The sequence below is a fragment of the Zootermopsis nevadensis genome, unplaced genomic scaffold, assembly GCF_977971745.1.
Source record: "Zootermopsis nevadensis isolate Lab colony 2312 unplaced genomic scaffold, Znev_1.0 Znev_ptg000025l, whole genome shotgun sequence".
Taxonomy (NCBI): Eukaryota; Metazoa; Arthropoda; class Insecta; order Blattodea; family Termopsidae; genus Zootermopsis; species Zootermopsis nevadensis.
Genome location: NW_028259157.1, coordinates 13,041,818 through 13,064,398, shown reverse-complemented (window position 1 = coordinate 13,064,398; position 22,581 = coordinate 13,041,818). Strand labels below are relative to the sequence as shown.

The window sequence follows — 22,581 nt, the reverse complement described above, 5'->3', positions numbered from 1 at the left end:
TCCGACTTCCTTCCTAGTTGCTTTAATTAAATCTTGTGATGGAGCGAGAGTGCTTCCTGATTGCGTTACAATTCAGTGCTGCATAATTATGAGAGCCGAGAGGTACTGCTCTGCCTCGAAATTAGTTTTCAATTTTCAGGATGAATGAATTATTGGAAGGAAGAAACGTAAGAATATGAAATAAACGTCGTGTTCGGGGCTTTTACATACACCGAGAGGACGCCTCTTGTCAGAGTCCCGAACGTTGAACGCTTAATATGCACTTTTTGTAAGCTCGTTGATATTTTATTCAGTACCGAGTGAATGTGGGGTGTAAAATGTTTGAGAATATTTACGCTACGCAGCGCTAACTGCACGTCCTACAAACAAATATTCGTTTAGAATCACTTGAAAAAAAAATCAATATTCTCTTCTAATAATACGTAATGGAATTTTTGCTAAAATGGAAGACGGCAATGCGACTATTCATTTCAACGCCCCAGAACAGACGGCGGCGTTGGAAATTAGAGAACATCGCCACTTTGTCTCTTTTGTTCCTTTATAATCTAGGTTTGTTTTAATTACTAGTGCTAACCTCAAGCTAATTATATTTAATTTAAATAAATACATGCATGCCATTGCTTACAGACGTATGCAGGCCTATTATCGCAGATCGCCATATCTCTGCTTATTACATTTACACACACATTTTAAAGCCCAATGGTAATTATATATACCAGTTGCTTTAACATTAAATGTCTCTGCATTTTACCCAAAGCGTATTTATAGACATCGTATCATTCTCAGTGTAAACAACTTTAATCTGTTGTTTATAATGGAGATGACCTTTGTTTCGTTTAAGGTATGTACTGAGTGTTTAAATATTGTAAGGAGATATTTACTTAAACGACCGTGAAGAGATCGAGTCAGGAACATTAAGTTCTGTAATTGTAGACGAGTTGAAGTTTAGTAGATTACAGTTAAATCTAGAGCTCCATTACCCTGCAAACTAAATTATATTCCATTAATCACGACCAAGAAAGATTAAGAGAAATTGTTCTAGACCCCGAACCGACGTGAGTCGTCCAGATAAATAACCAAGTTCAGTTCTTTGTAGAGCATAAGCCTTCGTTCTCTATTGAATGAACGTGGAGACGCTTAGCTAGCCTACACTTTCATTTCACTCGAGACGGGCCAGTAGTCACGAGCAGTGGTTTCCGAATTCCTCTTTAAACCCTGAAACAAGTCTTAGGCTGAACTCAATACGCGTATTTTGATTATGTAAGATGTGACTAAGAAGAACTGTTAATGAAGAACAAAAATTTGGTGATCAAATTGACACAGAAGTTAGCATTTCGTCTACCATGCTAAACGGCGCCACATCCAGAAAACAGTCATTTTTAAGAAATAATTCGTGTTTTAGCGAATTTCTTTCCTTGTTTTATAAGAACGTATAGGCCTGTGTGTCATTTCGATGCGCTCAAGTATCCACGGGTTTACAGGAATTCTGTCAATTCTGTCTAAACAAAGACACAGTAATACAATATTTCCTCACCCTAAGGATGCGTGTTTGAATGACAGGTCTGTTAGTTACTCGTGTCGACGTGCGTTGCGACGACGCAAAAATTGTAATGCCGGTCTCTGTCTTCCATTGAATGTTGGTTCAGGAACAATGCAGCTGCTGTGACATGCGTTATCCGAACTGTGAACATTATCGGCGCGTAATTGATGGAGAGCAATTAACTTTATAGAGGTTCGGGACTCGATAAATTGAGTGGTGTAGGAGGTATCATGCTAGCTGCTTGTCTGTGTAGCTGTACTTGGAAGTCGTTTCACTCTGACAGTCTTCTGAGGAGCCTTTACCCCAATGACAGGGCAGCACATATATCAAATTTCAGTCGAAAACAAAATTTATAAAATTCTGAAATCGGTAGGATCTGATAGGACGCAAAAGTGTACGCTTTAACAGACTTTGTCTCTGCTTAGAGTAAGTTATAAATTTACTGTTTCGCACAAGATAACGTGTCTTGGTCGAAGTTTGAATCACTGTCTTCCGAGTAAGAAAGAGCAGGCCACTAACGAACGTTAGAAAATGCTAAGACTGAGGACTTGTCTTCGACAGCTTGTAGTTTCATTGGTGAATACAACGCCACTCCTGCCTTCTTCCTCCTAAATGTTGATAACTACAAAACTACACTGCGTCGCAACCCAGAACAACACAACCCACATCTTCACCGTAGTGAAAATCTCAGCTCTCACACATTATGACATGTTAGTAGGATTTAAGGTTTTTACGGAGGTGAGTCCGAAAGTTGCTATCTTCTGGGTTGTAGCGCCCCGTAGTCTGGCTGAAGTTTAAAAACGTTTCAGAGGTCCTTGCTAACTCCATCATCAGGGCGGCGGGTGAGTCACTTATCACTTGGTAAACGACTACCACACTACATGGAGCTATAACCCACGTATCCTCATGTGTCTGAATTCGGCTTGGATGATCTCATTTTATTAAAAAATAAATAAATTGTGTTATTTAAATTGGTCGCGCGAAGGAATGAACGAACCAGGTCTGTATGTTTAATTGGTGTTGAGTACGTGAATAAAGCCTGCATTGTGTGTCAGGTTTTACAAAACAAATTGTTTATTTCGCTCAGACATGAAAGGAAAACTACACAATTAAGGACAAACATGTCATTCGTGTAGTGAGGACTAAAGCAATCGGTTGTAGACGTTTTGCCTTGCCGCGTACTGTAAAGTCTAAAATTATAACGGCAGAAGAATGATGTTTCGTTGGAGGCGATTGCATTTACACAATGGAAGGAAAAAGATTGCTATTTTCTGTGAAGATATGAATATAATATGAAATTTAATATCTTAGTCTGTCGGTATGCAATTGATCCGTCAATTGTGGTAACGTTCCGCTTGTGGCGAATTTTGCCAACAGAGTGTTTGTGATTTGCATGTGATTTTTTTTTTACAACAAGCAGCGATTATTTCCTTAAACGTCATTAACCGAATGATCTTGAAATGCTGAAGCGTTGCATTTTTATTCGAGTTAGGACTGGAACTTTAAATATTATTCCGACGAGTTTCGGCTTCGCTGACTCTAGAAATAAAACGTATTTCACTTCTTCCCTATAATTTTCTCCTTGTTTCTTTTCTTTTATTATCCTTCTTAACTGCGTCTGTTCAACGGCGTCCTTCAAACAATTTACGTAGCCTTTGGATTCACCGAGGACCCACCAGACCAGTGGAGTCTATTTGTAGCATTGTTCACAGTTTCAGATGGGCATCAATTGCCTTTAATTATGCAACACGGAAGCCCGTGTGGCGGGTGTAATATTTCTCAGGCGCTTGCTCAGCGTTTATGACCGAAAGTAACTGTCGGGCGTTCGTATTATTTGCAGACTAACTCAAGTTACGATGACTATCACAGCAAAGGATTACGTCCATCTAATACCTTGGCTACTTCGTGAGGTGCCTGATTACTGAAGAAAAAAAAAAGCATGTTCGCACACCGAATGGGAACCGAAGATAATTTGTAAATGAATTAACCTGGAGAGGACGTATATGTGCGGTAACATGCAAAATAAATCATCGGCTGTCGACGTACAAGACAGTGGTCTAATCTAGGAATGAATCGAATGGAGGTAAGAATGAAACAGACGTTCACACAACACGCACTGTTGTGTGTTGGCTCTCTACGTCACCAGTGTTATCCCTTTGAAGCCCGAATCTTATCTAAATAATATTTAAACAGCCAGTTCTTGGTAAGATTAAACATACTTATCTCAACTACAAAGATTAATTGGTTAATGCAACTTAAGAAAATAATCGCTCGATAAAATTTTCTCGGGCAATAAGCCGCGTCAGGTGTGGACAGTTGTCCGACGTTTCGTAAACCATCTCCGAGAATGATGACGATGGAGGCGGATAAGCTTAGGAAATAAATGTTCTTATTTATTTGAGATTATTGGACGGCTTCGTCCACTCGAGTCATTGTATTTAATAACCTAACCTTCGTGTAGAGGTGTAGATTCCACGGCGACTGAATACAAGGAAGTCGTCTTCGTGATTGATTGCAGAGACAGTCTCCGACACTTTGGATACTAAATCCACTCTCACTGGCCCTAGAAGACTTCATTGCAATTCGACCTCCTGAGTTGTACGCCAACGTTTGAGAAACATGATATTTCTGAAGACAAAAACAGAGGTTGAAAGCGTTCTAAAGGACGATCTGAGATAATGTTGTGCTTAAAGCAGATGCTTCGAGGAGTGACGGAGAAAAATACATCAGGAGGTTAAATCACGCATCTTCACTCACCTGGACTGACAGCTCTGGCCAGGGGAAACATGGAGACGATGTTATAACGCTGGTTTGGAAAAGTGATGGACAGAGCCTACTTTGTAGACGAAATTGTAAATCGGAGGGCATTAATAAGATGGCTGTTTGGAATTCGATTTCGAGGGCGCGCAAGGATTGGCTTGAGGTGGCTACGGTTGCTATTACTCGTAATGACGTCACGAGCCTTGCACCTTTATTTATGGGGTCTGCGTACAGCTGAATGGCTTGGGCCAACAACTTGTCGGTGACAGCTGAGTAAATGCAAAGTCAAATTTTTAAGTTGAATGCTAAAAATAGATATATTATTTATGATCCAATAACATTTTATTGTATCGGAAATTGAACAAAATGGTAACGAGTTTCGCGGCCCTGTTCACTGTAGCATCATCCCGCCCTTGTAAAGGGCTGTTCACGTGACTGTAGAGATACCTGTTTTGACAATTTTTGCAAACAACGCCGTTTGCGGTCCTCGCAGTGTGTGAGAGTATTGAGTATCAGAATATGGCGACTTCGGTTTTTCATACAAACGCCTTAAGTGTCTGCATATGCTGGCCCGCTTTACGAAGTTGTCGGAGAAGTTGCCGACGTAGCACGGCATTGCCGTAGCGCGTATCAGTAGGACCTGATTAAAATTTGAACTTTAATAGTTCCTTGAATGTAAATGGTAATTATATGTACCGCCTACTTTGGCAATCAGTAACTCTGAATTTTTCTCACAGAATGTAGCTTGTTTATGGGTCCGTGTAATTATCGGAATAATCAGCGGTTATTTTCCTAAACAGCATTAACAATTGGCGTGGTAAGGAGACGCGATGTTTTATATGAGATAAGAACTGAATTTGTAAATGTTGTGTAGAATGCATTCGTAAGGTACAGATTTTCCGTGGTTTTCCCCAGTCCTAGAGTATATGCTGGGTTGGTACCCGTGTTCCATGTTTCACAGTCTCAGTGCAACTGTCAAAATTACACCCCACTACAGCGAACTCAGATTTTCGTGGGACAATGGCGGAACTGTTCCCTGCGTTTCGACCGAATTTCAGGCTTCAGTCTTCGTTGTGTCGAACACTGCTAAATATTGTTCTTCTGTCTTGAAATTAAACCATTGTAGGACCGGTGCAGTCACACGAAACAGTTAACTGCTGAATGTTTAACATGAAAATTTTTGGGGAAGAGGGAGTATGTTTTTTCCCAATGCATTGCCTCCTTATTTTAAAAAAATCTTATTCGCAGAGATGGATCCAGGTGTCATTTCCGGTCACTACTCGATTCAGAAAACTTTATCGCCATTTTGATACCATCAGCACAGATTATTTCTACAGACTTCTAAGTGCATATTATTATTCCCCTCTCCGAGTCGCTTGCTGGCTCATCTGGTGCGCCTTTCAGTGGCGTCCCAGCTGATTATCAACCGTAACCGGTGTCCGTTTTAGATGCAGTTCCATTAACCGTTAGAAGACGAAGACGACGAGAAAGCGGGAGACAGTGGTGAGAGAGAGACGACGTTTAATGGGGGAACACCGGATTAGTCCGGCGGTTGCTTCCGTCCGCATTCTCTTCAATTAATTATTCAGTAGTCATTGCATCATTAAACGATACATAACGCAGACTGTTAGAATGGTTGCAGAATAAACCGGGAATGAAATTTATTTCTGTTCGGGATGTTTTGGTCTGGTTCCCGAAAGAAGGAACAACCTATGAAATTAATGGCTGTCACTGTGTCTGAGCGTCTGCTCTAATAAATTCTGAATAACATTTACAGATCTTGCTGATTTAATGACGTTTGCTCCGGTAACAAATGTTTTATTACCCTAAGCGGTTTTGTAGGCCGTATCTTAAAAATCTGAGTCAACGAAAAGTATGTAGTCGTTTTGTCTAGGAGTGCACTCATCAGAGCAGTCATATCTTTTTCGTGAAGTTTCTTTCGCTGATAAATTACAAAAATTTGTCTTGATTTCCAGTTGAATATATTCATACAGTGGGACATTTAGTGACGTCACAAAGCTTTGAGATCGCCTCTCTGACGCCTCTGTTAACTTTCCTTGCAAACAACTTTGAATTTCGTGCCATTTGCGAAAGAAGTTTGTGTCTTGTTTCGGAAACCTCTGCGTTTCGAATCGCAATGCAGACTAGTACGTTTGCATATTAAGCACTAATTAAAGCGTTCCACGCTGGCGTTAGTGTTAAATTTCCCCTCATTTTGATCCCTGTAATCGATTTACAAGCAATTTCCTCATGATTCCATACCAATTTTCACAAACAGGCCGCCATTACCAGTTGGTCTGTGATCCGTGCGTGTTACAATAATTGTCCAAGCATTTCCTGGTACCTCGTATTGCGATACCAATATTCCAATTACTGGTACATGCCTCTGTAGCGAGGGTTTGCTGGCTTTTAAACATTCTGCGCGAGTTTTTAAGTGTTGAATCGTACGAACATGCGTTGGATTGCAGTTGAAAATGAATGGCCCCGTTCTTCTTTTCTTAAAACTGGTTAATCCTTCAAAGCCTGGTGGTAACTGTACGCATCATCTGGTTTAATAACCAGTAACCCTGCGTTTTCCCATGAAATGTGTCTCGTGAGCAAACTTTTCTTTTCAAGGCTACACATGAAGCGGTCTCCTTTGCTGTTAATTTAAAAATTGGATCCTACGAACGTTTAAAAAATGTAGACGTCGGCCCTGAAGATAGAGACGGCATGTTTATCCGAAATGCTAGTGTCTACCTGCGAGTCTACACGGCGTCAGAACCCAGATCAGTAACATCGTCGAATGTTCACGTACTGCCATCTTACAGAATTGCAGACACTTGTTATGATTTTTATTCATAACATTGAAAATGCCTTTCACATCCATCTTTCTATCACATGTATTTGGAATAGGTCCTATATTTTTAATCTTTAATTTTTAATAATGGCCTCCAATAGAAGCGCATGGAAAGGGGAGAATATATTATCTGAATTCTGTGGATAAAATTGTTGATACTGCACATGGAGACTGGAGTCTATCACGTGCTGATATCGAGTACGGGCTTGGCTTAGCCAAACAAACTGCACCTGACAGTAAGCTACTCTATTACAGTGTTTTGGTGACGGAAGACTCAAGACCAGTTGAAAACTCAGCCTGTAAATTCAGGACTTGAGCTCTGAACGTAGAGACAGCATGTTCCATCCAAACGTTACAGTCCAGAACAGCCTCGTCTACAACCTCTGAGGTTGTTTTGAACGGCACACAGTGTTTGTAGCTGTGTGCAGGTGTGAATCTATAATCTTAATTAAGCTAATACCATTGCATTAAGATAAAAACGCTTCTGAAAATTCGATCCGTATGCGTAGCGCAAGAATGCACTTCGTTTCCACGGCCTTGAAGGCATCAGAAAGTTGATAGCACGTACACAGTTCGCTTGAACTCGTGCATTTACTAATGGCCAAAACACCAATATTTGGAAGAACAATTTGTTTGAACCTTTGTACACCGGTGACGGAGGAAACTTAAGAAGTCTCTGGCACGTCCAAGGACACGGGAAACTCGATCGATCATTTCATATTCCAGTTTCCTCTGAGGAGTTATTACCACAGAGTCGCTAATCATAAAATTCCTAGGGCATTACAAATGAATAAACATGTGGTCATTGGTACTGTCGTCACCAGCAATGGAGGTTTTTCTCATGTTATTGTCCTGATTTTATTCTCTTTTACGGTACAGCCACCTTAAGATGTCGAGCCGTTTGCTATGAACGCCCTCCTTAAGTGTGTGAGAGTGACAACAACACAGTATCAGGTCCCGTTACTCCAGGAGTGAATGATACACGATGTTGCAACTCCTCTGACTATGCTGAGGTTGTAATGATGGTTGCTCTTACACAGTTTTCTTCTGTTTCTTCAGATAAATTAATTGGTTTAAACTGCGGGTCCCCCCCCATACTGCCTATTAACAGCTGTTCATCGTCCCAGTTTATCAGTCGACATGACACTCCTCTGTAGTTATTGAAAACTTTGTTTTCATTAAAGTGATGCCTCGTCACTCGCGTTACTGTTTTAAAGGGATCACGTGACACGCTGGTTTCGTCTTACGTTTCCCACATCTCCCAAGTTTCGTAGGAACATTTTGTCTCCATCTTCAGAGTCTATAGCGCGCCACAATTCAGAACAGTTTCATTGCCAAGATTTTCAACCCAGCAATGCCGATGCTGCAACATTGTAATTGTTGAAGCAAGTGTTAATTTTACAGGAAAGTACTCTTCGGGTACGCACGCGTGAGCATTCGTGTATTTTCGTTACAATTCGGAACTGTCGTGTGTTTGTGCGCTGTGCCAGCATTTCCTCTGTACTCGTATCGCCCTCGGTTGCCTCCAGCTCGACACCCCTTCCCCCTCCACCCGTAGCCATGCCACAACCCGGCGTGCCATGCCATTTCCCGCGTCCCTCGCTCTGAATCCTCAGTGTATAGCCTCGCTTCGTTCGTGTAGGTAGACTTTGCTTCGGAGCGGCACGGGTCTTCAGTAATACATCCTCTTTTGTTTTTCTAGAAAGTGAGTCTTGTATAAGGCGCTGTTAGAAAATACCAGCGGGCTTTTCAAAATTCAAAATGGCCGCGGGATCAACCGAAACGTTTGCTTCAGCATCTCAAGCATTGGATTGTTTCAATGCCAGCTTACTGAAGCAAGGTAAATTCTGGACAGCAGAGGTATTGGCCACAGCATCAACCGGCAGTTTTTGGGATGACGATCCAGAAGAAGTTGCGAAGAAAAAGGTGAACGAATTGAAGCGAAAATTCCACAGTGGCCGGCAACTTCAAATCAAACACTTGCCGCGTGACGTAACGGAAGAGGTAAGTGTTCATATTTGTTGCTGGAAGTGTTAACGGCCTGATCATGTGTGGACGAATGAAAGTTTGAAGTCGGCCATGAAAACGCGTGCAATTTATGTCTCTTTTCGCTGTTGTAAGTGACCTTGAGGGCAGTCCTACGTTACGAATCAACTCAGGTTTCCTGCAACGAGTTCGTACGTTGACCTTCGTTTCGAATGCTCACAGGCGTGGCTACAATGTGAGAGTGCACGGGACGTTGATATTTTGAATTTTGTTGGACGGGAAACCATTCACGAACTTGACATTGAACCATTTCGTATTGCGGTTTACCCTGACAGAATGATTACCAGGATAATGACGACGGTTAATGACTCATATGTTGGTACACGTGGCTAGGGGTTAACAGACTTGTGTAACTCGATACAGCACTTTGCTTTGTTAACAAGTTGAACTGGAAACAAGGATTTTTCATAGTCCGTGACATTCGGCGTTAAATTAAGAAAAAGCCTGGTGTAAATTTAGAGTTCGCAGTTAGCGTCGTTTATAATTCACGTAACAATGCCTAGACCGGGAATGTACGCGCAATTCGAGGCCTAGTAAAAATGATGTGGCATCACTGTTTCAGTTTGGTTTATGTACCAGCTTCGTCTAATACATTTTGTAATGTTAAGAACATCGCATTGTTTGGACGGCGAGGCCTGAAATACAATGGTCTAGTGACAAAGTCAAATGAATGTCGTTCTTTGTACGAGCGAGATGCAATAACTGTTTGCGACTCCATTTCAGAGGAGCCGGGTATGTTCTTATGTAATTAAAACCACTCCCATTTCTACGCATGCGCGCATGGGCCATTGGTTTGTGTGTAAAGTATATCGTGAAAGACTTTGAATATTTGTTTGATACCAAATTTTCGTAACGTTGTCGTGTTTCAAAACTCCCGTCATCACGACAATTGCTTAATTGGATTTTGACGGAGTTGTGAACTACATGAATATTTTTCAGTTCGCGTTAGTTTTAAATATACGCTGGGACAGTCGACACAAACTTTTACTTTGATGAAGTGTAGTCGTCTTTCACGATAGGTAAGCACCACGTCGCCTCTGCAACCGGACCCGGGTGTCCCGCGTTTGACTGTTTCTCAGTAGATTGGTTTTCGTCAGTCAGTCCCCTGCTGGTAATACTGGTAGAGCACCGTACTTGGCTGCGTACTAATCTAATCTAGTCTATTTAGAGTACCCATATCAATAAATTAAAGTAACTCCAAAATAAATGCTTTAAATCTATTACGAAATTTTGGCTGCATAGAGTTTAGGCCAGGTTTTCTAAACCTCTTGCAAACTTGGGGCCGCAATTACCACTTCTTATTGGCTCGCGGGCTACAAAGTTATACACGAGAACAGTTTATTACAACTTTGATGCAGTTCTTTAAAAAGTGATTTTTATTTCCAGTTGTAAACTCATTTTCTTCAATAAACTCAGTCATTGGTGAGATTAGTAACTGTTTATATCTCTACAGGGTGGTACAGTTTTTCAAAAGAAAAGTTAGCGGGTTTCGCTCGTGGATGTTATCTGTGGACGACGGGCTAGTCCAAATGGATGTTGTGTCTGTTGTCCAGCGTAAAACAGTTTTATTCTCAGTGGCTAAAATATCGTGGCCTATTTATTTATCGTTTTTCCTGTTCAAATGAGCTCTACAGTTCAGGGGTTGTTGGCGACTTCAAGTGAACAGTTGGAGGTGATCAGATGTTACCTCGTGAATTTCTTGTGACTGTGGAGATCTGAGGAGGTTCTCAAGGCGGTTAGGGTGTCGATCGCGAACTTCTGGGCTGTGACGCCGTGCAGTGTTGTAGTTTGTTGCCAGCGGGCTCGAAAGAAAGCCTCGCCCTCTCTTCAGACATTGGCGACAGTCTCAACTTGTTTGAACTATTCATTTTTTCACTTCAGCCCTGCGTTTTGATCTAAGAAATCAGCGCATGAAGAGAAATATTCGTTGTTGAATGAGGCATTTTGAGATCGTGTGTCGTTCTGTCTGAGCGTCGGTTGTGAGGTAAGGAAAATGAACATAAGTGGAAAGCTGTCAGCGCGTCTGATACGAAAATGAAGTGCAGTCTTGTAATGAAATTGTGCCTCTAATTAGGTATCATTACACTATCCCTCACAGCCGCACTTGCGTTAATACCGGAGTAAAGTTGTTTGAGAGGGAAACCTACCCCGGAGTCGATGCGAATTATTGACCGGAGCCTGCTAAATGGATTGTCTGTCTTGTGTGTTTGTAGAACCTTTCTTCCAAAGTGCAGTATGGCAGTGTGTCATGTTTGTGTCCGAGGCACGAATAATATTGGGTAGCATAAGATATTCTAAATGCGGAGAAATTGTCAGTCGTGTTTAACACGAAATGTCACTGATATGGTGGGAAGTTGTGGACTGGAGTTACGAGGCTGCGTCCGTATTTTTGGCTCCTCCCTCGCACCCCGTTCGGCCACAACCGGTTTTCGTAAATCCGGTCTAGTGTTACCCTTCGTTTCTCCCTCCGGGTTATTCAACCAAAGGCCCCGCTGCGCGTCTCATTCTTGTTCTTTGAAGAGAAAATATTACAAAGATGGCTGTCTTCTGGTTTGTGCGTCGTGTGGTCTGGTAGAAGTTGTTGGAGGTAGCAAGCACCTCTAAACGTCGGTAAACGTCTACCAGACAGCAACCCACAAGACTGCCATCTACATAGTCGCCGTGAGAACCTGAAATATCTCCTTCTCGCCTTCCTCTGTTAGATTCTTTCCTTCATTTAGGTTGCGCGTTTTATGATTATTTATATGATTTATGCTGTGCGCGTTCATTTTAATACTGGTCAATATTTCAGAACTTATTTCTTGAGTTTTACCAGAAGCAACTGTTCGTATTGTGTGGGTTAAGAAAGTCTTAGTGTCTCCAGACGCATAACATAAATTTCCACATACGCGTCTGTTCCCGTGTCTTCTGTCAAAAAGGGGGTGGCTGTAAAATACACAGACGTACACGATCGGCTTTGTGAGCTGAAGAAGTTTCGATGAAGGAGCTTTTGTATCTCTCACAGGCAGACTCCCTTTATGTAGACAGACGCACGTGTTTCGTAAATCAAAACCGTGATGCGTATTAAAAATGTTGAACCGGAAACTTTACTAAAACCAAGCAGTAACTATGTTGCCAGTTTGTGCGCCGCGATTTATTCATGGCTTAGTTACGGTTAATGGACGTTTCGGTTCACGCTGCATGTAAGGGCTTTCATTGAACGTGAGTAATTTAGTCTAGTGTTCCCTTGCGAATTGACTAATTTTAATAGTTTGTGATTCCTGAGAGGTTCCCATAACTGGAACTATTGAACTAAGAGATTTTGTTCCCGGTGACAGCTGTTTTTTTGTTCAGTAAGCTTAGCAAATTAAGTTTCGGGGGACACTTTTGAGAATATGTCAGGTGCAGGCCAGTTTTGTGCTCTCGTTTCTTATTTCTGACATTTCATGCAGTTTATGACTGACACCATCTTAGGTGATAATAGATTATTAATTTAATATAGTTCAGTATTACTCTTTGATAAGTTCTCGGTCCAAGAACTGCAGTTGAGTGCATTTTAGGGTGTCAATGTGTGCCCGTAACTCATCTACGAAGTCCGTTGCAGGCCTTTGTAAACATTGTAATGTTGATATCAGTTTTTGGCGCCGTGTAGAGTCTGTGGCTGAAGATGGAGACAGTATGTTCTTCCTAAACAGGTAGTTTTTGTGGATTGATATTCTTCGCGAAGTTTAAATATGGTTTGGTTTAGTAGTCTGAAGGTTGGCGGAAGACATAATGACAGCGAAAATAAACACTCGTTTGTTCGTGCTGTGTAACCAGTAGTCGGCTGTCCCAATAACACGAATAAAAGCCACGGTGATATATCGCAGTTCGTGAAGACTTTGATGTGTGCCAATAGACAAATCAGTTGAAGGCTGATGGGCTCAGGGTCAGGCGATTGCCGTTCAAAAAGAAAAAAAAAATACGTTTCTCGTTGAATGAGAATCGAGTGTGGGCTTCGCGTACAACTCTGCATGCCTGATGCGTCACAAAGAATGTAGCCATATTAGAACTTGCAATTTTTTGATTTCGGAGGCAGTGTGAGTCAAGAACCAAGTTTTAATTTTGTGTTTCAGCGTAGGGAACATTCCTTTTTGAGCAGCTGATTGTTGCTTATGTAATTGCCCACATTTTCCCAAACTCGAAGGTTTATTGCCGTCATCGCAGTTGCACCTGATGCTGGGCTGATTCTCTCTCCCCTTGACTTAATCGCCGTAGTATATTTTTTTCTGAGGGCATCGTTTTTCTTCTCGAACCTTCTGAAGGATAGTCTCTTGTACTTTAATGTACGAATTTCTGAACTGTCCCCAGCTTAATGTGCTTTTAATTTGTTTCTGTCATTCAAATATCTTGACGTTGTCACATTTTCTAAGCATTCGTAATCTTGATGTTGTAATTTTGTCCTGCATTTGGTGAAGAGGACCTGTACTTTCTTCCCGAGTGTTTATTTTCTCGATCAAGCCGTCTTACTAGCGCCTAATAGAGCTTCTGTGCTTTTCTATACAACATCGAATACATGAGCAGACGAGAAGCTGATGTGTGCGGTTCAGGTCCGACCTCTCTTTCTTTCCTTTGGACCTTCGTAATGACGTATTTTAAAGCAAAATTTTCCGAACATGTCCTTGTCTTAAACCATCCTGAAAAGTAGATACATCAGACAGATGTTTACCTTACAAACTTTGCTGTAGGTTTTCAACCGAACACAAGAGTAGCATCTGTCTGTAGGATACAGAGGATTGGTAGATGGGTAGATGCATGAGTGGAGAGAGAAGCTTGGCTTCGTAGAGGGTTCCGTATTTCAAAGAAACAGACTCTGCTCTAGCCTTATCTTCCCCTTATTCCAGAGGTCCCTCAACCCTCAAACGGGTGTTGTGACTGCTGTTTTTTTTTTTCATTTCCCCCTCTCTGCTCCCTTCCTCCTCCCCTCCAGGGGTGTACACCGACGGCCTGCTTTCAGTTCATTACAGTGACACAACCAGCCCCCGTCTCCACAGGCCACACAAACGGAAAACCCAACTTCAGATTACCAAAGAGCCGCATGTCTACATGTCCAGTTGTCGCAGAATAAGAAAAGTGACAGCCTTATGGGATAGACGTTTTCTGACGTTTCAGAGGTGCTTACTGCCGGCATCATTAGGGCGATAATTACAGCATCCCAGAATTCTGTCATCTTTATACTCTCCATGAGCATCTGAAATCTCACGACTGGAGTTAATGTTTGTATCCTGAGGATCTGCGGCGCCAGGAGCTGTCGATGTTCTGGGTTGTGACGCCTTGTAGACTCGTAGGTAGACACAGACGTTTGCTGTTCGGGTTCAGAAGACCGAGGCAGAATTGTGAATTCCTACAGAATGTCCGACCTGCACTTACTGAGGACAGACAGTGATTTCGGAATGTTTCTGTGACTGAGAAAGACCAACGAAAAGTCATGAGTGAAATTGTCGATTATCGTAGCCCACAGGCCCCGAGTCCAAGATGTTTCCGGACTGTACGGTGGTGTTGTTCCATATTGTAGGCAAAGAAAGGGGTGCGTGGTTTGCCTGGCAGTGTTCCGCGAGGGCTGTGTTAACGGAGGCGAAGCTAACCCCGTGCCTTGTATCGCCGAGCTTCAGAGTAACGAACGTGATTAATTGGTTTGGATCGTGGTAAAAAGGGATTTCGACACAATAAGACAGGGATCGGCTCGTGACAAAGGAGAGGGGCAGGGCAGCCCAGATGCGTGTGGTAATGGTGTACTGCCGTGAGGGACCAGGGAACTTTGTGTGGCTCATCTTATCAAGGAATTATCCGCCTTTAATGAAATTTGAAGTCGCAGTACCATGTTTATAAGAGCCCGCCAGTGATCTCTTAGCTCTTTGAAGCCGAAGCTCGTATAAATATTTAAGTGTTCGTTCCGTACCTCAAAGGAAACACTACGCTTTCCACTTACAAGAGATCGACTAGTTCACGCTGTTTAGGGAGTGATCGCTCTTCATTCTGAGAATTGTCTGATTCGTGGGGGAAAAATGCAGAGAATGTTTTAAATCTATTTGCCACTTTATACGGGATTTACTTATTTGTGCCTGAAACAAACCTTGCCCCTGAGGTACGTAGTGCAGCAGTTATTTATTATTATTATTATTATTATTATTATCGAATAATAAAAAATCGAATTATTAGATTCATATAGTTATCGTTTGTGTTTAAAGCTTCAAGGTCACATGAATCACGTCCACACCCTCCCATCCTATTTCCCACCGACGTTTCAGTGGTGTTTGCTGCCTTCATTATATGGGCAAGCACCTCCGAAACGTCGCACCAGACTACGTGACGCAACAACCCAGAAGACAGACGTCTTTATAATTGACGCCGTGAGAACCTGAAATCATAGTTTTTACAACCTTTTCGAAATCGTATCGTAAATATTGTACTGTACATGAGGATTATAGCCACGGTGGTCTAGCGGTTAGAACGCTGGCCTTGTAATCCTGGGGTCTCGGGTTCGAATTTATAACTTGTGTTGGGCAAGGCCTTGGTCTAGGCAACACGGAGTTTTCCTCCGTGGCATCCCAACAATTACTCCATTCACACACAGAAGAAGGCAATGGCAAACCACTTCTGGATCATCTGCCAAGAACGTATATGAACAGGTCCCAGTCCGAGAAAAGGATGGAAGGATCCTGTTCATATGGACCTGTCGTCAGACAGAACACTAAATAATAATAAGATGAGGTGGTCTAGCTGTTAGAACGCTGGCCTTGTAATCCTGGGGTCTCGAGTTCGATTCCCGGCGGTGCCCGAATTTATAACTTGTGTTGGGCAAGGCCGTGGTCTAGGCAACACGGAGATTTCCTCCGTGGCATCCCAACAATTACTCCATTCACACACAGAAGAAGGCAATGGCAAACCACTTCTGGATCATCTGCCAAGAACGTATATGAACAGGTTCCAGTCCGAGAAAAGGATGGAAGGATCCTGTTCATATGGACCTGTCGTCAGACAGAACAGTAAATAATAATAAGATGAGGTGGTCCAGCGGTTAGAACGCTGGCCTTGTAATCCTGGGGTCTCGGGTTCGATTCCCGGCGGTGCCCGAATTTATAACTTGTGTTGGGCAAGGCCGTGGTCTAGGCAACACGGAGTTTTCCTCCGTGGCATCCCAACAATTACTCCATTCACACACAGAAGAAGGCAATGGCAAACCACTTCTGGATCATCTGCCAAGAACGTATATGAACAGGTCCCAGTCCGAGAAAAGGATGGAAGGATCCTGTTCATATGGACCTGTCGTCAGACAGAACACTAAATAATAATAATAATAATATTAGGGCTGCTGTCAGTTTTACAGAAGATACTCGGCCATTTTAAAGGATGCTCTTTCAACCCTCCATTAATCTATCCGACATCATTGCTAAGTTGCATTGAAACATTGTTTGTTCTTAATTCCCTTGAATACGAAATTCGATCTTAGCTTTTCGGAATGTTCTTTGAAGTGTTTCTACGATTTTAAATTTTGTGGAACTAGAAGTGAGAGGTCGTGAGGGTGTGGCTTGCCGTGTTTTGCACACGTCACCTTTGACCCATATTAAATCTATTAAGCATTAAAATGGGTTTATTTAGAATGATTGCACTTTGAATGGCAATGCAGTGTGGCTTTTGGTCAGAATTTGGTTTGGGAAGGGAGGATATCCTTACGAAAGGACCAACTTTTATATAAAATAAATTAAGGCGCGACATCGCAGAAGACCGTCTTCATCGTACTCACCGCAGTTTTAACATTTCCTGTTGTTCCAAAAATGTTGTTTTTCACGTGTGGTAATGCGTTCTTCGTAAAAGTTGTATAATGAGCGCTGAGAGGGTTATGTGATGTTGATAATGACAATTTCTTTGTCTTATTGACACGTGTGTCGAAGAACCTTGTAAGATAGTCATGACTCACGAATGATTTATTTAGCCTGGTTTGCTGTATAGAAACAAATTATTTATGCGAATAACTTGTTTATGTTTTAAGCAACCTATGAAAGTCATTAAGCGTTCACCTGGGGCAAGCCGTAAGGTTGCTTCGGTGTCATGACTCCCACAATTTAGTGGACGCGGATGGTGTTAATTGCCCATTGACTTTTCAGTTCTCATTGATTACGGTATATACCACCTTCCTTAATATTCAACAATTCTGCATATTTATGGGTTTAATATGAGCATTAGATTATAGAGAGATTATTTAATCGATACGCGTTAATTTACCTTCATGTAGGAACTGAATTTAAAAATACTATTTAGAATATCTTCTGTCTGCGCAGCGTCGGAGCACATCCAGGCAGCCATGAATCTCATATGGCCATGCCGAGCGTAGCCGGCAATGTGTTAACGTTATTTCCGGTTAAAATACATTCTTGTGTGGCTGGTTTGCAATATGATTTGTCTTATAAACGCTATCTCAGCGCCGTTAAAGGGGAAGCCATCTCAAATGTTTGGTAGTTTAGGAGAATAGTCATAGTTCTTGATCACGAATAGTCGGGGTTCGATTCCCGGTACTGATTGATAGATCGATCCTGGCGTCTGCTCAGCCGGATATCGTGAGACGTCGCTCGGAGGAGCGAACAGAGAAAACATCCTCCGGTGTTAATCTTGCAGGATTATCTCCACTTGATCTCTGACTTCATTATTAAAACGCCTAATATGAATAAAAAAGAAGGAAATCCTTAAGATTGATTCAGTTTTTGTGTTTCTCCGCAATGTGAGAACTCCGGTTGACGTCATTGGTTCTCCCTCCGTCCGCGCGTTTAATAATGCTGGTTCCTTCCTTCAAATAGACAAGAACCGCTCCTTCTAAATCCTTAACTACTCCCCGACCTTCAACTCTGCATTTCAATAGGTGTAACTTACAGCATCCGAATCAACGTTGTTACATAATCTCTGTCAATCAAAAGGTTTCGTGATCGCTAGCCTTGTTCGATTTCTTATTCATAAGGCTGTGAGATTTGAGGCTGTGACGCCGTGTAGACTCGTAGGTAGATGCCAGCGTTTCTTTAGGTCTGAAGACAGTGTACTCCTACGAAACGTTGCTATCTACCTGCAAGTCTACACGGCGTCACAACCCAGAAGAACAACATATTTATCGCACAGCCTTGCTCTTAATATTCATGCCCCCCCCCCCCCCCCCAGCCCGTTCCTTACGATAAACTTAAACAGATCGTGAGGACAGTGGATTCGCAAGCAAGGTTCGTATTTCGCACTGCTTGAAAATGTAGTCGGAGTTTTTGAAGGGTTGTTGCAAGTGAACTGGGAATGACCTGTTCTTCGTTTTAGTATCAATGTTTTTCTCAGTGTCTTGGGACGGAACACTTTTTTTATGTAGTTTATTTCTTCGAAAGTTAGAATTCAAAGCGTTGTTTGTAACAAGAATTTTTGACAATTATGTTTTTACATAATAACTGCTGTTTGTGAAAGTATCTTACTTTCTTTTCAGAAATGCAAACAATTTTATATCTCTGCCACTCGTCTGGAGAATAGAGAAACATTTTCTTTGCTTCATACAATAGCCTGTTTAAACTTCAATGAGTCGCTTTTAAAAAAAACTGTGTTCTTCTTAGTAATTCCTGTACTTTTATTAAGAGTTCCGCCCGCAAATAAGCAGCTTTCTACCATCTTCTGTCTTACAGAGGGGTAGTTTCGTATAAGTCTACCCTGAAGAATGCAATTGGTAATCAGAATAAACTGCATGTATCAGAATTGAATTTTGTTAACAGATAAAATTATGAGGTCTACAGTGGTCGTTACCCGACTGTAAACAAATGGACCTGGTGTCGCATTCTGAAACCAAACAACTCCATTATTATGGCAACGCCAGATTTATATGTTCTCTATTTTTAAATCTTTCCATCTGTGTATCCTCGCGCGAAAGTGTAGAAATTTGCGCGTAAACAGACCTACTTGATTGGAGTATAAAACAGTAGGACGCGGACAGCTTATTTAACATGCATTTTAAATTGAAAATGTAGTGTAATTCAGGGCCTGTTATCGGAAGAGTGTTTGAGCCAAGGCTGATCGCAAGAAAATATAATAACCGGCGTTGTCTTCCAGCTCGAAGAGCGGGCTTCAGTTCCACGTATGTTTCAAGCTCGTGTCCTTGGAAGAGGAGGTCCGATTCCTGCCTGACCTCGCACTGCACCGTTCTGCTGTTCGTGTGAACTTACCTTCCTGTGTAAATGAAACCAAAACCTCGTCCTGGCGGGCGGGAGGAGGAGAGGTGGATTTCATTATGACCGGACTGCTGAAGGATCCAGTTATAAAACTTCACTGCTGCAGTTCGTGTTCTGCTGTTGTCTTTGAAATGGCTTCAGTTGCACGAGTTCCTGACACTGCAGAAGCTCCGGTCTTCGATGTAGGGCGTCTGGGAGATTTCCCAGGAGTTCATTGAATGATATCAACCGATTCCGTGAGCAGCCAGCTTTTTCGTCTCGTTTTACCAGTACCGACCCCGTCTGGATGGAACTTTCGAAGTCGAATGTTCATGATCTCGAGAGACAATGAGAAACAGATTCTTTTGCTACGGAGGATCCCAGGCGGTGTCCGCTAGTCATTCCGGAAGAGGAAGGCTAAGGAATTGATGTGGCTTTCGGAAGTGGATAAGGTATAGAGGATGCAGAGGTGAACAGGGCATTACCGCATTTGGTTAAGAATTTTGAACTTTCGTATTAAGCTTGAGAGGGCGGCATTTGGTGAAAATATGTGGTGCTGTTTCCTCCTCTCGCAGAGGAATATTCCACGTAGGTTTCACACATGAACACTTATACCAGTTTGTGTCTCACACGTGGCCTTTCGACAGAAGAAATGACCGCTTGTCAGACTGGTAAGTGCGGTGGCAGAAGATTATGCAAATGAGATATGGTTGCTTCACGGTTGCGTTGTCTGCATTGGACGAACACTCTTGTAGCCTGTTCCTTATCAGCGTTGTCAATGTTGTACTGATGCATTCATCCAGACTGCGAAATGACCCAACGAGAGTAGTCAGGGGCAGGCCGGAAAAATAAAATAATTTGTTTTACGTCTGCATCAAAGAAACTTCAAAATCACAGAGAAATATAAATTATCAAAGAAAGCAATTGGGCGTTGTTTGAGATTTGAGGTTGTCGCAGTGGTGAAGATGTCGATACCATTCTCCTAGGTTGTGATAACCATGAGACTCGGAAGGTAGGTACCGACGTTTCGGAGAAAATTGTTGACTGTGTCTTTAGGGTCATTTGAAACTTTAACCCCCAACTAACCTAACTTAACCTTTACTAACTTACTCTAACTTATTGAGAAGTAGCCTAAATTAACCGAAACATACGTACCTTAACGTGAGCGTGTCGAAGCGTTACATAGTGACTACGCATGACAAAGGGTGACTACACTCAGACTCCTATCGTGTTTATCTTGACATGACCTCTCCGTGGCCTCAAACTGAGATGGAATTCGCAATTTAGTGACTGAGCTTCGTATCCATTCCACCTCTCTGACGATGTTTCTTTCTGTTGTGTTTCTCGAGACTGCTGGTCCAGATTTGTGTCTATTCTTCGTCATAGGCAGAGCGTGTGTCAGAGGTTGCTTATTACTGACTGAGCCGGTGATCTTAGCTGTGGGTTGTCGCTGTTGCGCCAGGTCGCACCGCGTGTTCGCGAAAGAAGGTTCCACCAAGTTCAAATTGACCTTGCGCGATATGGACTGGTGGCTGTCTGTTGCAAACACGGCTTGCACGTTGTCGCAGCAGTGTAAGGAGTATTTGAATCCACAGATCTCCTCCCGGTACTAAATGGGCCTTGCAGAGTGAGTTGGTTATACAAAACGTTGCCATGTAGAGGGCAGATGAGTTCAAGACTCCTGCTGTCAAAGGAACAAAGGAGTGTGGCAGAATCGGTTGTCTGGCATCACAGGCTACCACAATCTTCGTCACGCTTCGCCGTGGGACCGTGACGGGGGAAATGAACCGCTCCGAATTTGTTAGTCGCCGACTCACACACTGTACGTGTTAAGTCTCGTAAGACTCACACATCTTGAAGGTGATTATGGAAATAGTTATTGTTTTTAGCGTCCACCCCGTGCATGAAATGATACAGGCAAGTGTCACTGAAGATTGAAGAGTCTGTAATCTCTCGGAAGATGACGTGCCGAGTCTAACCGGCGCCCAAACCCAGAAGAACTTCATCTTTATCAACGCCCTGAAAACCTCAAAATTCACATAACATTCTTGGTTTCTGAAACACGACTTATCACATTTGATTGAAGGGAGTGAGGAGATGTGTCTATTAAATCATCTCGGCTACTCGATTTTCGGGCATAGATTCGAAATCGATATGTCGAAAAAACGGTGTAAAAAGATTAAGTTTTTATGATTACATTTCGGGTTCTCTGCGACGCTGAAGATGTTGATGTCGGTCTTCTAGGGTCAACGCCATGTGGACTTGTAGGAGGACCTTCGTGATTATCCCCGAAGTTCATGCGACGCAACAGGGAGCCTCTTTAATAGTCGAGTAACTCTTTCACTGTTTTGCATATTAGATGGCGTATACATGGATGGGTGGGTATTTATCCCGTGATTTACGTGAAAACAGCAGTTCTTATGTACGAAGTAAGGGCATGAAGAATCCGTCCACAGGTCTGTTGATTATTACCAAGAAATGAAGTCTCGTATCTTCGTCCGAAATTTGTTCTAGAAGTTGTGTATTTTTGAACGGAATCCGTTTTACGACTTGGTTCTGAAAGAATGAGGTCGTAGGTGGACTCCCTAGCTCTGGGCCGATCCCATTGTATTGCTGGTGGCCTGGATCAAAAGCTGTGAGTGAGTCTCCGTAATGTTCTGTTGCGTGTCTCGTCCACATCACTAGCAGGGGGGGGGGGGACACCCCCCCCAAGCCTTTGATTTGCATGTAGCAAATATCACAATCTGAACTTAAATATAAACTAGTCCAAACTTTCTTTGTTTTTATTTCAAGGGACAAAACCTTTTGAGGTTGCGTGTCGTTAGTGCGTGGCATGTGACGGCATTTCAGTACTGACGTACGCCCGAGATCCTTTTGTCACCAGTGGTGACAATTTTCCCGAGAATACGCCTTATTCAAACTTACATTTTGTTTTCCGATGTTTTGCCTCACAAGACGTCCGATGGCCCTGATTTCTGGACGCCAGAAACTTGTCCTCTTGCAATATTCGCGTTTATATGCGGATACCCGCGGTAGTGTGCTGTTCAAACCGAAGTTCAGCTTATTTCTGTAATATCACCGGCAGTAATTGAATTAAGGAACGGATATGATCGTTTGTGGGTGATAGTTTGGTGCCTCCGTAGGATCACGGTTCAAGGCGCATTGCCGTCGTCTGGCTAACACTGTTTCTCATCTCGTGCGCCGATGCGTATTGAATT

General features: G+C 42.5%; 1 protein-coding gene across 3 annotated transcripts in view; it reads left to right on the top strand.

Annotated features, from left to right (window-relative positions):
- Nucleotides 1–22,581, top strand: part of LOC110836381 (ribonucleoprotein PTB-binding 1) — a 135,277-nt gene that overhangs the window by 34,870 nt on the left and 77,826 nt on the right. For 2 of the 3 annotated variants that reach the window (XM_087355863.1, XM_087355862.1), the window contains exon 1: nt 8,741–9,143. The exons of the other annotated variant lie outside the window; for it this stretch is intronic. In XM_087355863.1, the coding sequence (XP_087211989.1) occupies nt 8,901–9,143 (243 nt within the window). In that variant the 5' untranslated portion in view covers nt 8,741–8,900. Of the gene's footprint in view, nt 1–8,740; nt 9,144–22,581 lie in introns of those variants that run through there. 3 annotated transcript variants of the gene reach the window in all.